The sequence below is a fragment of the Leptinotarsa decemlineata genome, unplaced genomic scaffold, assembly GCF_025532065.1.
Source record: "Leptinotarsa decemlineata unplaced genomic scaffold, Ldec_3_MD MMD2_tig00026307_RagTag_RagTag, whole genome shotgun sequence".
In the NCBI taxonomy this organism is placed as follows: Eukaryota; Metazoa; Arthropoda; class Insecta; order Coleoptera; family Chrysomelidae; genus Leptinotarsa; species Leptinotarsa decemlineata.
In genome coordinates, this window is record NW_027412681.1 from 1,009,926 (window position 1) to 1,026,737 (window position 16,812).

General features: G+C 33.1%; 2 protein-coding genes across 2 annotated transcripts; both read left to right on the plus strand.

Moving 5' to 3' along the window:
• Positions 1 to 685: 685 nt before the first annotated feature.
• On the plus strand, positions 686 to 3,098 carry LOC141485144 (uncharacterized). The gene is made up of 2 exons (XM_074181261.1): positions 686 to 1,381; positions 2,046 to 3,098. Exons 1-2 carry the CDS (start codon positions 1,066 to 1,068, stop codon positions 2,495 to 2,497), a joined length of 768 nt encoding a protein of 255 aa, XP_074037362.1. The 5' UTR covers positions 686 to 1,065; the 3' UTR covers positions 2,498 to 3,098.
• Positions 3,099 to 4,952: 1,854 nt separating this feature from the next.
• LOC111506423 (uncharacterized) lies at positions 4,953 to 16,543 on the plus strand. Its single transcript, XM_074181086.1, has 6 exons — positions 4,953 to 5,575; positions 6,441 to 7,821; positions 8,669 to 8,699; positions 12,259 to 12,589; positions 14,276 to 15,801; positions 16,419 to 16,543. The coding sequence occupies exons 1-5, from the start codon at positions 5,239 to 5,241 to the stop codon at positions 15,328 to 15,330; spliced, it is 3,135 nt and encodes a 1,044-aa protein (XP_074037187.1). The 5' UTR covers positions 4,953 to 5,238; the 3' UTR covers positions 15,331 to 15,801; positions 16,419 to 16,543.
• The last annotated feature ends 269 nt before the right edge of the window (positions 16,544 to 16,812 follow it).

Below are 16,812 nucleotides of genomic sequence, written 5' to 3' on the forward strand. Positions count from 1 at the left end.
ATTTTTTACGTGAGTTCAGAGACATAGAGTTCAGGATGTTTTGAATTGTTGTTTTAGGGTTTTCAAAGAACTTCTCTGAACACGTTCAATATTGGCAATATGAGTATGATAGGACTTGTAGCCAAGGGTTATACTCATTGATAGACTGAACACTAAAAATAGGAAAACGATGAAAGCAAGTTTTTTTACAATAAAATAGTAGGAGAATGTACAGTTTTTTATTTAAACGAAAAGAAAAGTGGAAGCTTCAGGTACAACAAAAGCAATATTCTTGAATACATAGGTCTTACTTACCCAGAAATAGGAAGACCAACCATTAATTCTGATTCGTTTCAAAAATGAATTTTGGATATTAATTGCACGGTTCTGCCAAGTGTAGACGATCGCGTCGATTCAATAAATACGAAGTTTTAGCGAAGAACGATTAAGTTAATAAAAACTAACAAAATGTTGCAGGAAAGAACCTTTTTATATTTCAAATTTAAGAAAGATGAAATCGGGCGTGAGGCGGCATCTAGTAGAGAGTAGCCTAGGTTCAGAGATGGTCTTATAGTACAGTAAGAAGTCTATTTGCGTAAACATGTATAATCAGTTAGTTGCATATGCATGTTTCGTTATACTAGTAAGGCATAGTATTTTAAGAATTTTGATCTTTATCAGTACAATTGGCCGTACCATCGCGCTGTTAAAAGATGTTACTCGACAGTATTTTGCGATAGACGATATCGCCAAATTATGTATCGAGTTGTGAAACGGAATGAGTGGTGATCCAATGCACCTGAGAAGGAAGCGATGGTTAGACACGAGTAGAGAGAGAGAGAGAGAAAGAAAAAATTACATCTCCTTTCTAGCTACGTGCCGCCATGTCTACTCTATAAAGCACTTATATAGGTGTTCTCTGATTGGTATACTCTTCATTTTCATTAGTGTTTACTGTGTTTACCTTTACCATACTGGTATTAATCACATTTCAGATTAATTATTCAGATTGTGAGTAAAGTGACCCAAAGATAAAAAGTGACAAACAAATCCACGTTGTCCCTACGTTGAAAATTGAGCTTGATAATGGCCACTGAATATTGTGGAAGACCAATTAAAGAGGAGAAGGAGGAATGTAATGCAGTCCAAAGGATTATCACACAATATGAATTAGAGCCAAAACAAGTTAAAAGTGAAGATGTCATTGATATTGTTGATCATGATTTGAAATGTGAAGAGTATACAGAAGAAGTAAAAGAAGCCTCACATTGTGAGGTGTGTGGAGGAGGTTTGCTTAGTCCAACTGATCATTCGAAATTCTGTAGTAACTGTCTATGCCACAATGGGTCTAATTCTATGCAAGGCGAATATATGGCTCTGGATTTGAAACAACTTACTTCAGGTAACATTTATTCTACTAAAGGTTTGAGAAGAAAGAACAAAAAATGTCAATGGGTGACAAAAAACAATGTTTTCAACAAAATTTTGTTCTAAATCCTAGTAGAAAATCATATCTATAGAACTGCACTACAATGACTTTTAGTATCTTTTCACATTCTAGGAACAGACTCATTTAATTGGAAATGTAATAATTTGAGTGAGTTGGCGCAATGGTAGTGTACCCGATTCACAATTAAAAAATCTTGAGTTCACTCCTAACTTCAAACAGATATTTTTCTCAAGCTAAAGTTTAAGTTGGCATGAATGTTTGTGAAGATTGTGTAATTATTATCATGCATAATATTTATGATGCACTGTTTGAAACCTTTGGTGTAGTAATGAAAATTACTGGAGTTTTTTCCCAACACCAAATCGTTATTTTCAACACCTCGACACGGGCTTCGGTCACCAAGTGATCATCTTCAAAGAGGAAGATTAAATCACCATCTAAGAGGAAGATATAATCTTCCTCATTGATGGTGTTTTAAAAATAATAAATTGTTGGATAAACATTTTTAAAAGATATAGTTTATTCTGGTTTTGTGTACTCATATATGAAAGGTTTGAGGAGCGGCTTATTATGAAAGTTGCTATTATCCTCTCTTCATAAAGCTTATTTTTTACAGATCCTGGAATCCCTCTATTTAAAACCCAAGAAGAAACGATTGTTGATAAGAAAGAGGAGATTATTAATGAAAATATGTTGAAAAGACATGAAAAAATTCATACTGGCAAAAAGCCGCTTCAGTGTAAAATCTGCTTTAAATCATTCATTAGAAATAGTGTTTTGAAAAAACATGAAATGATTCATACTGGCGAAAAACCGTTTCAGTGTAAAATCTGTTCTAAATCATTCTCTCGGAAAGGACATGAAAAAACTCATACTAGAGAAAAATCATTTCAATGTAAAATCTGCTCCAAATCATTCAGTCGAAGTGGTACTTTGAAAATACATGAAAAAATTCATACTGGTGAAAAACCGTTTCAGTGTACACTCTGCTCCAAGTCTTTTATTCAAAAAAATAATTGGAAAAGGCATGAAAAAAATCAAAGTCATTCATTGAGAGATGTAACTTGATTCATACTGCTCAAAAGTCATTCACTCAACACAGTCGCAGCATATTTCATTAAAATTTTAACACATTACTATTACGGATGACCTGCGTCGGACATTTGTTCTATATTGACCACAATAAAACGTGCCGTATGCAGAATTAAAATGAAGAACAGAAAAACTAATTTGAGACAACGAATCCTTACATATAACTTTTTCTTTAAATAAGTCATAGAGAAATATAATGTTGAGAATATTTTTACGTGAGTTCAGAGACATAGAGTTCAGGATGTTTTGAATTGTTGTTTTAGGGTTTTCAAAGAACTTCTCTGAACATGTTCAATATTGGCAACATGAGTATGATAGGACTTGTAGCCAAGGGTTATACTCAGAAATTTGACATAAATAATTGCGAGACTTTTCCTCCAGTAGCGCGGTGAAACTTTTTTTGTAATTCTCAGGGGCATCGATTTTTTATTACTTGAATGTGGATATGCGCTGGTATGCATATAAAAAAGATGGATGCTCCTGGTAACTCGAGTGGTTGTTTTTATTGTTAGACTGAACATTTAAAATACGAAAACGATGTAAGCAAGTTTTTTTACAATAAAAGAATAGGAGAATGTACAGTTTTTTATTTAAACGAAAAGAAAAGTTGGAAGCTTCAGGTATAACAAAAGCAATATTCTTGTATACAAAGTCTCACTTACCTAAAAATAGGAAGACCAACCATTAATTCTGATTCGTTCCAAAACTGAATTTTTGCTATTAGTTGCAGGGTTCTGCCAAGTTTAGATGATCATGTCGATTCAATATTTACGCAGTTTTAGCGAAGAACGATTAAGTTAATAAAAACTAACAAAATGTAAAAAATGTTGCAGGATAAAACCTCTTTATATCTCAAATTTGAAATAGTTCAAATCGGGCGTGAAGCGGCATCTAGTAGAGAGTAGCCTAAGTTCCGGTACCGGGATGGTCTATTTGCGTAAACGTGCATAATTAGTTGTATATGCATGTTTCGTTCTACTCTTATATAATTGTCTAAGGTTATACTAGGAAGGCATAGTATTTTAAGAATTTTGATTGCTTTATCAGTACAACTGGATTTAGAAATTACTCATAAGATATTATGACAGCTTTTTTTAAATGGTATTTTAGCTGAAGACTTACATATGCATCAACCAGGTTATCAAATATCTAGTTGTGTGGCATGAAAGTGTGGAAAAGGTTATCAAGGAACTCAATTTTAAAAGATCTGAGGTGGAGCATTGTATCTACATTAAAAACAGAAAATAGATCGCCTATTAATGCTCTTTATGTTGATGATTTTTTGTTTTTTCAAATAACCCTGGTGAAACTGACTTGTTAAAAACTACACTGAATACTAAATTCACATTGAAAGATTTGGGTGAGGCCAAAGAATTTCTAGGGATGCAAATTATCAGAGACAAACAAAATAGGGATTATAGTTTTAAATCAAATAACAAGTTTTTACACCATTTCATGCATAATAAAGCAATTTTATATTTCAATTACTGTATAAGTCGATTTTCTGCAACAAATATCAATTACGAGTTTTCATATATTCCTATACGACAATATTCATTCCGCAAGTAGTGAGGATATACGCCACTGGTCGTTTGGCAGAGGTCGGAAAATTTAGCAGATGGGTCTTGACATCCAATTTCACGTAGGTCTTTTTTTCTAGCAGAATTCCGCTACTGTAGCGGAATTCACTAGACGGTAGCGGCGTAGCGGATTTAAACATAAAGTAGCGGAATTTTCTATATATAATCAATAGTGAAAAAATATGGAAGAAGAGGCAGTGGATAGTCTGGGTAGCTGATGCCATTTCCCGATGAAAGAGAAGAATATTTTTGGATATTTTCATTCATTTCATAAACCTTTTAACCTCCATTATCTTGAAACTAAAAGTCTCGACTATTATAAATTATATGAAACAAATTACAGTGGATTGTAGTTGGAGCAAAAGAGCTACCGCAGTTGCAATTGACGGAAACGGAGCATTTTTAAAAAAATACAAAAAGTATCGAAAATAAACTTTTTCTCTACATTAGTTGTCTGATTTCAACTTGAAAGGATCGATTAGACCTGTCGCGAATGATCGTTCAAGAGCTCAGTGTGACTATACGTACGAGAACAAATTGATATTTATTTTTACTTTTCAAAATCATTATTTCAAGCTAAGAAATATTTGGTTTAGACGACAGCTTTCAAAAATTAACTGCTGTAAATTTAGAAAATTAGGTACCATCTACTGAGTTGCGCGGCTGAAAATTATCATGATCCTGATTCCTGACATTAGTGACAGTTCAGTTTTGTGATATCTGAACGGTACACAAACTACAAACTGTACGTTTTGTGGTGTTTAATTTTGGATAGGGCGTATGCACGAACTGATTGTGACACATATATACAAGCGTAGCGGAATATGAAGCAGTGTAGCGTTTTGTTTCATGTGTAGCGACTTTATAGTTCATCCAGTTGGCAAAACTGCATGCACAAATTAAGTAGTGGTTTGTGCCGCCATGTCTACTATTGTCTACTTCACGAAGCACGTATATGGTATATGTGTTTTCGTTCTCTGGTCTAATCTTCATTTTCATTAGTGTTTACCTTTACCATACTAGTATTAATCAAAATTCAGATTAATTATTCAGATAGTGAGTAAAGTGACTCAAAGATAAAAGGTGACAAACAAATCCACATTGCTCCTACATATATTTTGAAAATTGAACTAGATAATGACTAGTGATGATTATGGAAGACTAATTAAAGAGGAGGGAGAGGAGGAGGAATGTAATGCAGTCCAAAGGATTATCACAAAATATGAATTAAAGCCAAAACAAGTCGAAAGTGAAGATCTCATTGATATTGTTGATCATGATTTGAAATCTGAAAGGTACTTGGAAGAAGTAAAAGAAGCCTCACATTGTGAGGCGTGTGGAGGAGGTTTGCTTAGTCCAACTGATTTCTTCAGCCCTGATCATTCAAAATTCTGTTATAATTGCCAATGCCAGAATGGGCCAAATGCTATGCAAGGCGAAGATATGACTCTGGATTTGAAACAACTTATTTCAGGTAACATATATTTTACTAAAGGTTTGAGAAGAAAGAACCCAAAATGTTAATGGGTGCCAAAAAACAAAGTTTCAACAAAATTTTGTTCAAAATCTTAGTAAAAAATTATATCTGTAGAACTGCGCTACAATGACTGAGATGATTGAAGTAACACCTTATTGTGAGATTTTCACAGAACAATCTACGAAACCGAGTTACATGTTTCACTGAAGGTGTTTAATACGAACTGAATTCTAGCTAGTATATGCTTCTTATATACATTACTGATTTAAATTCTAGTGTCTTTTCATATATTAACTAATATTTTCACATTCTAGGAACATACTCATTCAGTTGGAAATGTAATAATTGAAACTATATATACCGGTGAATTGGTGCAATGGTAGTGCACCCGATATTTTTCTTGAGCTATAGTTGATGTTGGTATGAATGTTTGTAAAGATTGTGTAATTATTATCATGGATAATATTAACATCATCAGTTGACCACAGTATTAAGTCGTCTCTTGAAGATGCTAATTTGGTTAGCAAAACATTCTTCGATAGACTATTTTTGTTCTGGTGTGTGGAAAATGTTTTCAATAGATTGTTGGATAAACAAATTGATGAGGTTCAGAGGTATAGTTTATTCTTTTTTTGTGTACTCAGAGGGATGTCATATATGAAAGGTTTGAGAAGTGGCTTATTATTGATACTGGTGAAAATCCTTGTTAATATTGAATTCTGAGGCATTTCAACTGAAAAGTCAATTTTTTTTGTAAATATTTTGATTTGAAAATGATACAGTTCTCATGAACTATCATAAATGTAATTATGTACTGAAATAAGTTGCTATTATTCTCTCTTCATAAAACTATTTTTTACAGATCCTGGGATTTCTCTATTTGAAACCCAAGAAGAAACAATTGTTGATATGGAAGAGGAGATTATCAATGAAAATATTTTGAAAGTACATGAAAAAATTCATACTGGTGAAAAATCATTTCAGTGTAAAGTCTGCTCCAAATTATTCAGTCAAAGTGGTCATTTGAAAGCACATGAAACAATTCATACTGGTAAAAAATCATTTCAGTGTAAAATCTGCTCCAAATTGTTCAGTCATAGTGGTCATTGTAAAGTACATGAAAAAAATCATACTGGTGAAAAACCATTTCAGTGTAAAATCTGCTTCAAATCATTCAATCTCCGTACTAATTTGAAAGCACATGAAAGAATTCATACTGGTGAAAAATCATTTCAGTGTAAAATCTGCTCCAAATCATTCAGGCGAAATGTTGATTTGAAAGTACATGAAAAAATTCATACTGGTGAAAAACCGTTTCAGTGTAAAATCTGTTCGAAATTATTTAATCAAAGTGGTCATTTGAAAGTACATGAAAAAATGCATACTGGTGAAAAACCGTTTCAGTGTAAAATCTGTTCTAAATCGTTCCGTGAATGTGGTCATTTGAAAACACATGAAAGAATTCATACTGGTGAAAAACCGTTTCAGTGTAAAATCTGCTCCAAATTATTCAATCAAAGTTGTAATTTGAAAGTACATGAAAAAATTCATACTGGTGAAAAACCGTTTCAGTGTAAAATCTGTTTTAAATCGTTCCGTGAATGTAGTCATTTGAAAACACATGAAAGAATTCATACTGGTGAAAAACAGTTTCAGTGTAAAATCTGCTCCAAATTATTCAATCAAAGTGGTCATTTGAAAGTACATGAAAAAATTCATACTGGTGAAAAACCGTTTCAGTGTAAAATCTGCTCCAAATCATTCTTTCGGTGTGATCATTTGAAAAAACATGAAAAAATTCATACTGGCGAAAAACCGTTTCACTGTAAAATCTGCTCTAGATCATTCATTCATGGATGTGATTTAAAAAGACATGGAAAAATTCATATTGGCGAGAAACCTTTTCAGTGTAAAATCTGCTCCAAATCATTCAATCTCCGTAGTAATTTGAAAGCACATGATACAATTCATACTGGTGAGAAATCATTTCAGTGTAAAATCTGCTCCAAATCATTCAGGCTAAATGGTGATTTGAAATTACATGAAAAAATTCATACTGGTGAAAAATCATTTCAGTGTAAAGTCTGCTCCAAATTATTCAGACGAAATTGTGATTTGAAAGTACATGTAAAAATTCATAGTGGCGAAAAACTGTTTAAGTGTGAAATCTGCCCCAAATCATTCATTGGAAGTAGATATTTGAAAAAACATGAAAAACTTCATACTGGCGAAAAACCCTTTTAGTAACAAAAATGTTCTTTTTCATTCAGTTTGTGTGTTGGTTTGAAAATACATGACAACGTTTATATTGGCAGAAAACCTTATGTTTATGTTTATTATCCTATTATCCCCAGGTTTTCTGCCAATATAAACGTATGTATGTATGTATATACATACATATATATATATATATATATATATATATATATATATATATATATATATATATATATATATATATATATATATAGTTTTGCATGAAATGTCAATTATATGTCAATTATTGACATTTATAAAGTGCCTGTTTTCTTAGAAGTGATGTATTCTAATTTTTCTTTTCAAAATAAATGTGTTTCCTGAATTATTCATTTATTCAATCAAGTTTTCCTAGAATCAATATTATATTATATACTAGATATTTAAAAAAATCTACCTGTTTAACAAGATATAATCATTTATCTAATTAAGTTTTGTTATCATCTACTGTTATATAATATACATTGTAGAATAGTTCAATGTACCAGTACAACTGATTTAGTTGGCGAGTTCACTGTGTAGTTTCTTAAAAACAATTTATTGTGAAAATATCCATAATATCGTATTATGTTGGAAAAGACCTGTTATGATCATTATATTATTATTAGCTACCCATTTGAGTAAAAAATTTAAATTGATTCATTTTATTTTTTCTTCAGAAATTTTTTACTTTCTATATAATGATAGTGCCAAAAGTTTATGCGTGAAAATTATTTATTCGATCTCCCACTTCAAACTATCCAGGCCAGTATGAAAGACGTATCGCGCAATTTTGCGAATTCAACCACGCGTCATGTGATGTACTCTTTATTAGTGTTAACCTTTACTTTAAAGTTTCGTGGTAGTGGACGGACGTGCCGGTAACGTTCGTCCACGTACGCGGATGCCATGTGCGTGTACAGGGAGTTGGATAAAGATAAAAAGACGCTAGGAATTTTCATAGACTTAAGAAAGGTATTTGATCTGGTAGATAACAAAATTCTCCTAACAAAGCTTTAAATGAATGGAATCGGGGGAATAACCCACAAATGGTTTGAAAGTTACTAAGAGGGTAGATACTACTATGTAGAGGTTAACAGAAATGAATCAGTACCTAAAAATTGTTCCCTTGGGGTTCCTTAGGGATCTATATTAGGTCCACTATATTAGGTAAATGATTTTTATAGTGATCAGTTCGTTATGTATGCTGATGACACATCTTTGTTGAACACTCAGGAAACTATTGAAGCCACAGTTAAAAAGCATCTGATGAAATAAAAAGAACCCAAAAGTGGTTTTCAGACAATGGTCTCTTGTTAAGTGAAAGAAAAACTGTGCTTTTACGTTTTAATCATTCAAGAACCACTCCAGATCACAGTTTACTAGTAACGACAATTAATGCATCAATTCAACAACAAGAGGAGACAACATTTCTGGGTTTGAAGATAACAGAAAGTCTCAAATGGAACAAGCAAATTGATACGATTTGTAAAAACATATCCTCAATATCTTATTGTATTCAACTGCTGGAATGTAAGTAGATCACTCTCGTTAATGTACTACCATGAATACTTTCATTGTAACATTTCCTATGGTATTATTGCTTGGGGAGCATCTAATGATTGTCAAGAATACTCAAAATTCAAAAAAGAACCATAAGGTATAAAGCAGGAGTTACTAGAAGGACAAGTTGCAAACTCATCTTCCAAAATCTCAGAATATTGACTGTCACAAGTAGGTATATACATTTATGAGATATTAAAATATGTAACATCGTACAATGGTGGTATATAATGATAGATAGATATATAATTTATTGGTGTTTTATACATTCATCAGTATTTACACAAGTCAATACATACATATTAATAAAATTAGCATATGTCAGGCATCTATTAATATTTACATAAACAATAGATGCTTACAATTCATAGAAGTTTTTTTTTATAAAAAATATTTATATCTTATAAGTACAACTGAGTTATGTAGACGAACACATTTGAAACAAAGCAGTAAAATTTAAAATTGGATATTTATAAAACAACGACAAATGTCTATTGCTATATGGTTAAGGAACTTATATCACAGTGCAGGAATTCTTCGGTGCTGAAGAAGGCGTTTTTCATTAATAAAGATTTTATCCTGATTTTGAATATGTTAAACAGGTAGAAATCTTATTTATTGTAAAATTTCACAGCCCAAAAATTTGATCCATTTTGACATGTTTTTGAGAGGCAGTAGTTTGTACTCAAATCATTTTTATGCCTAGTGTTGTAGTCGTGCACATTTTCAAAACTTTCATACTGAGATAGATTATTTTTTATATATATTAAATTTTCCATGATATATAGAGAAGGAAAGGTTAGTATTTTTAATGTAATGAATGAATTTCGACATTCATCTCTGTAGCCAATATTGTCTAATATTCTAATTGCTTTCCTTTGGTGTCGGAATATTCTATCACAATCTGTTACATGTCCCCAGGCGTCAATACAATAATGGCTAATGTAATGAATCATTGTTAGTTTATTGTATAAGTTTTAAAATGTCTGTATAGGACGAAACCGCAGTAACGTTAGTTGCAAATAAAAGTGGTAAAAAAGATAGAAAGTTTCTTTTCTCTTTTCCTCATTATGATTTCCTACCACGTAGTAACGGCTACGTCCATCAATTTATTATTATTATCATCGCGGGACTTCTATATTGTTAAGTGTAATTGTTAAGTGTAAAGTTATCAATCCGGTATTCGGCCTGGGTGGTTCGGGTAACTACGTAAAGGGGGCCATGAATTTAAAAACCCGAAGGAATCTCGACGAAGAGGCGACCTAATAAATATATATGTGGAAAAGGTCTCCTGAGCAAAAGACGACAATAAAAAAGCTATTTTGTTTTTATCATAAAAAAGTTCGACAAAAAAGGGGTGGCAGCATTGCTTCGAGCAAGACCGCTGCACCCCCCGACGAAGCTCCTGCCAACCTCCAATAAATTTAGAGAGGGAGAGAACCTTTCTGTATCAGTTTATACCAGTACAAACCTCGGTGCGAGAGGCGTATAGAACAGGTTTGTTCTGGTTCCAACATTCGAAACTGTTTGGAAACTGTACAAGTAAAAAATCTGTAATAGTCTCGGGCACTTTGAGGAGACCACTGTGCCACCTATTGTATATATGAAGAGATAACAACGAGAAAATACTGAAAATTACTGGAGTTTTTCCCAACTCCAGTAATATTCATTACTACACCAAAGTTACCAAACAGTGAATCACAAGTACTGGAAAATACTAATGATCATGTCTATTTTGTTATGTAGCGTATCCTTGTAGTCAGTTCATATGTTATCTAACCTCAATCATCAATTATTTAAATCAGGTAAATAAAAAACATCCTAGAAAATAGCCCAAACAAATTTTCACATGAATGCGCATTAGCAACGGGAACAGTTCAGCTTCTTGAGCAAGAACAATTCGGGCAGGGTTGCCAACAGTAGCGGAATTCCGCTACTATAGCGGAATTTACTCGACGGTAGCGGCGTAGTGGATTTGAACATAATGTAGCGGAATTTTCTACAAATAATCAATATGGAAAAAAAATTGGTTAAAGAATAGGCAGAGGACAGCACTCGAAGCTGACAGCTGACACTTGAATAATTGAATGCACAGTCAATACGTTTTAATCTCAGTAGCTGTAGACATTACATGATGAAAGAGGAGAAGAATTTTTTTGGTTATTTTCATTCATATCATAAACCATATAACCCCCAATATCTTGAAACTAAAAGTTTCGAGGATTGTAAATTATATGGAACAAATTACAGTGGAAATGGAATAGTTCATCTGATTGTAGCTCGACCGAAAGAGCTACCGCAGTTGAAATTGGCGGGAACGGGACATGTTGAAAAAAAATACAGAAAGTCTCGAAAACAAATTTTTTGTCAACATTGGTTGTCTGATTCCAACTTGAAAGGATGCATTAGACTTGTCCCGATAATTAGGTAACATGTATTGAGTTGCGCAGTTGAAAATTAGCATGATCTTGATTCCTGACATTAGTGGCAGATCAGTTTGGTGGTATCTGAACGGTAGTCGTGTGTGGTATTCCATTTTGGATAGGGCGCATGCGCGAACTGATTGCGTCAGCTATACAAGTGTAGCTGAATTTTGGTTCATGTGTAGCGACTTTATAGTTTATCCAGTTGTCAATACTGAATTCGGGTCGGTTCAAGACAGTTTAGGGTAATTTTCATTTGTCATTTGTCAATCCGAAATTACCCTCAACGTTCAAGAACCTGAATTTCGCAGAACCAGAACAAACCTATTGTACTAGGTTTGCTTTTACCATTTAAGCACACGTATATAGTTCATTCTTCAATGTTCTTCAAAGAAAAGTGACCCACAATCATATCCACATTGTCTCATCGTCCCACATCTTTATTGGAAATTGAACTAGATAATGACTACTGATAATTGTGGCATACTAATTAAAGAGGAGGAGGAGGAGGAATGTAATGCACTCGAAATGATTATCTCAAAGTATAGATCAGAGCCAAATCAAGTCAAAAGTGAAGATGTTTTTGATGTTGATCATGATTTGAAATGTGAAAGATATTCAGAAGTAAAAGAAGCCTCGCATTGTGAGGTGTGTGGAGAAGATTTGCTTAGTTCAACTGATTTCTTCAGCCCTTATAATTCGAAATTCTGTTTCAACTGCCAATGCCAGAATGGGTCTAATGCTATGCAAGGCGAAGATATGACTCTGGATTTGAAACAACTTATTTCAGGTAACACATTCATTTTAATTAAGGTTTGAGAAGAAAGAACCAAAATGGGTGCATTAAGAGATATATTTTCAACAAAATGTTCTAAATCCTAGTAGAAAATTATATCTGTAGAACTGGGCTACAATGACATAATTTGAGTAACACATTGTGTATATACCTAGTATATGCTTGTTATAAGTATACATTACTGATATAAATTCTGGTGTCATTTCATTTATTGGCTAATAATTTCACATTCTAGCAACAGACTCATTTTATTGGAATGTAATAAATGAAACTATATATAGGCGTGGAATTGGCGCATTGGTAGTACACCCGATTCACGATTGAAAGGTCTTGAGTTTGCTCCCAACCTCTAACAGATATTTTTCTCAAGATAAAGTTGAAGTTGCCATAATTCTTTAATGTAACATGGCTTACTGACTCTGAATAGCCTTGATGCTCTCTAGGTGGCTTGGGGAGTTATCAACATTGCCTAACCAGAACCTGAAGTTGATGACCAAGCAGTCGATACGGTTGATAACCTAAAAAATAAAACTCTATCTGAGTGTACATAAAAATATTGCAATATTTACCCAATTACCAATTGATCGAGTTTTAAACCATCTCCTTTCTGATTGTCATACCCGTCTGCCAAAAGATTATTTTCAGAAGTGGAATTGATCTTCAGGCCAATCTCTTTCAGATGAAACTTGGCACGTATGACCAGTGTGAAGGCAGCATTTATCTGTAATTTCTTTAACCATCACTCTTCACCATATGCGACAGTCATATAACCACTACAGGTTGCCAACTTATGTTTGTCTACAGAGTGTGATTGAAATCAGCCCCCTGCCACCCTATGAACGACATCGCTCGGAAGTCGAAACTTGTTTGTGATATGTATTAACGAGGTCTTACCTTCAACGAGCGTTTCGTAGCTCGTTAATACTATGAAAGTACTTTTGATTGTCATAGGAATGCTACACTGTAAACTTGCTTTTGCAGCCAACCTTTTCTATGGCAAAAAAGTGCCTCAATATTGAAGTTTTCAAGGAAAAGTAACAGATTAGAATATATAGTTTTATGTAGATGTTGGTTATGGAAAATACAAATCTATGTTATGCTGGAATGTACTCTGCTTGTTCAATAGAAGTTGATTTAATTTTTCTTGTTTTTTTTTTCTTCGTTTTTCAGATTTTGAATATATGATTTTGGAAAGAGTGGACGGTTTTAATTTGTTTTAAATTATTTCGCTTCCCCAATTTGAAACTTTTTACACTTCTTGACCATATAGTAGACTACTCTTGAGACTTTTTTCAAAAATGTGACTAGAAACTCAAACTCAATCGTTGTTTCTTCGGTAGAAAATATATCCGAGAAAGCTACAGTGTTGGCGAAACACTCTTAGAAATAAAAATGTTTGTGAAAATTGTGTAATTGATATCATGGATAGTATTAACATCATCAGTTGATGACAGTCTGAGTCATCTTCTGATGATGCTAATTTGGTTGGCGAAACATGCATCGAGAGACTATTTTTGTTCTGGTGTGAAAAATGTTTTCAATACATTGTTGGACAAACATGTTTTTGTGTACTCAGAGAGATGTCATATATGAAAGGTTTGGGAAGCGGCTTATTATTGATACTGGTGAAAATCCTCAAATAAGTTTCTCATTCTCTCTTCGTAAAATTTATTTTTACAGATCTTGGAACTTCTCGTCATAGAACCCAAGAAGAAATGGTTGTTAGGAAGAAGGAGGAGATAATCAATGAAAATATGTCATCAATGTCAAGTGCTATTGGAAGTATTCATTTTGTTGAACAGAAAATATTCTTCGAAACGGAGGAAATTGATTTGAAAACACATGAAGAATTTCATACTGGCGAAAAACTGTATCAGTGTAAAATCTGCTCTAAATCATTCCAACAATGTGATGATTTGAAAAGACATGAAAGAGTTCATACTGGTGAAGAACCATTTAAGTGTAATATCTGCTCTGAATCATTTTGTCAATGTAGTCATATGAGAAAACATGAAAAAAGACATACTGGTGATAGGCCATTTCAGTGTACAATCTGCTCTAAATCATTCACTAGAAGTGGTGATTTGAAAAGACACGTGAGAATTCATACTGGCGAAAGACCTTTTCAGTGTAAAATCTGCTCCAAATCATTCAGTCAATGTGGTACATTGAAACAACATGTTGAAATTCATACAGGCGAAAAACCATATCAATGTAACGTTTGCTCCAAATCATTCATTAAAAATAGTTACTTGAAAAGTCATGAAAAAATTCATACCAGCGAAAAATCATTTCTGTGTAAAACCTGCTCTAAATCATTCACTATGAGTAGGCTATTGAAACAACATGAAAGAATTCATACAGGTGAAAAACCGTTTCAGTGTAAAATCTGTTCTAAATCATTCGGTCATGGTGGTAGTTTGAAAAAACATGAAAAAGTACATACTGGCGAAAAATCGTTTCAGTGTAAATTCTGTTTTAAATTGTTCCGTGAATGTAGTCATTTGAAAACACATGAAAGAATTCATACTGGCGAAAAACCGTTTCAGTGTAAAATCTGCTCTAAATCATTTCGTCAAAGCAGTCATTTGAAAGAACATGAAAACATTCATACCGGCGATAATCCCTTTCAGTGTAAAATCTGCTCTAAATCATTCTTTCGCAAAAGTTATTTGAAAGAACATGAAAAAATTCACACTCGCGAAAAACCATTTCTGCTGTTGATCATTCAGTGAGTGTAGTGGTTTGAAAAGACACAAAATGTTTATGTTGGCGTAAACGTGTTTATTTATGTTCATTATCCCCAGAAACATTACATGTTCATATAGTTAAACATTAACCTTCAAAAAACTAAATATTGTGATTGTTTTTTCCAAATCTACTTCTTTACCAGCATTTATCTGATTAAGTTTTGGCATGAAATGCTGATTGACATATTTATAAATTACCTGTTTTTTTAGAAGTAATATTGTGTTCTATTTTTTTTTTCAAAATCTATGTGTTTCCTGAATTAATCATTTATATAATTAAGTTTTCTTAGCATTGTATAATAATTGATTCATTTCAAAATCCACCTGTTTAAACAGAGATAATCATTTATCAAATTTAGTTTTGTTATCATCTACTGTTACATAATATACATTGTACAATAGTTCATTGTACGGATCCAAGTGATTTAGTTAGTAAGTAGTTGAAAATAATTTATTGTGAAAATTTTTTGCCAAAAAAATTATCCTATCAAATTTGTCTATTTCTAGTCATGTGTGTCGAAATAACCAATGAAACCATCATTACACTGATAACTACCCATGGATAGTTTTCACGGGTAGTTATCACTTATGTCATGACATTGCTAAGCAACCAACACAATAAAGTTGTTTGACATTTCAGTAATTCAATTTATTTCGAAAATGTCACTTCCTCGCTTTGGTGTTCAAAATGATGCGGCAATTGACAAAATCATTGAAGAAAATACACCAAAAAATACTGTCAATAGTAAAAAATACACTTGGAAAATATTTATGGAGTTTTGTGACGCCAGAAAATATGAATTGGATGGAAATCGTACTCTCGAAGAGCTTGCATTAATACTCAAGGATTAGGCGATTAATATGAGTCAATAAATAATTTTGTTCGAATTGCAAAAAATTTTCTCACCGAATATCCCTCGAACATTGATAAATAACTCATAATTTTATCCTCAAGCACGTTATTTTAGGTAACATCCCTCCGCCTTCGGCGTCGGGATGTTACCAAATAACGTGCTTTCGAAAACTGTGATGAAATTATTTCGTTAGTTATCAATGTCCTTGGGATATTATAGCTGAAAATTACTTAATTATTATCAAGGAAAGTCAGTGTATTCATAATATCATATTATGATGGAAAATACCTATTTTCATTATTTCATTATTAGTTACCCACTTGAATAAAAAATTTCAATTGGTTTATTCAATTTTTTCTTCCTTCCTCCACAAGTTTTTTACTGTCTATACTTACTCGATCTCCCACTTGAAGCTATCCAGGCATTTTTACAGAAGTTTTCAATAATCAAGAATCCAGTGATGCCCCCAGAGGGAAACCCTCAACGGTCCCTGGAACACGGACATTCAGCGCACAGGCGCGCCGTTTGTCCAGTACGAGCTTGGAACTGGCGCCCTAGTGAGGTAGGCCAGGGCCAGGGGTTCACTCTGAGGCTTGAGGGTGGCTTCATGGCG

Bases quoted from the DNA above. Each gene is read 5' to 3' on its own strand.
- LOC141485144 (XM_074181261.1), top strand. From the start codon at position 1,066: ATGGCCACTGAATATTGTGGAAGACCAATTAAAGAGGAGAAGGAGGAA. The intron at 1,382-2,045 runs GTAACATTTATT...TATTTTTTACAG, and splicing joins TTTGAAACAACTTACTTCAG to ATCCTGGAATCCCTCTATTT.
- LOC111506423 (XM_074181086.1), top strand. From the start codon at position 5,239: ATGACTAGTGATGATTATGGAAGACTAATTAAAGAGGAGGGAGAGGAG. The intron at 5,576-6,440 runs GTAACATATATT...TATTTTTTACAG, and splicing joins TTTGAAACAACTTATTTCAG to ATCCTGGGATTTCTCTATTT. The intron at 8,700-12,258 runs GTTCGTCCACGT...AAATTGAACTAG, and splicing joins TGGACGGACGTGCCGGTAAC to ATAATGACTACTGATAATTG.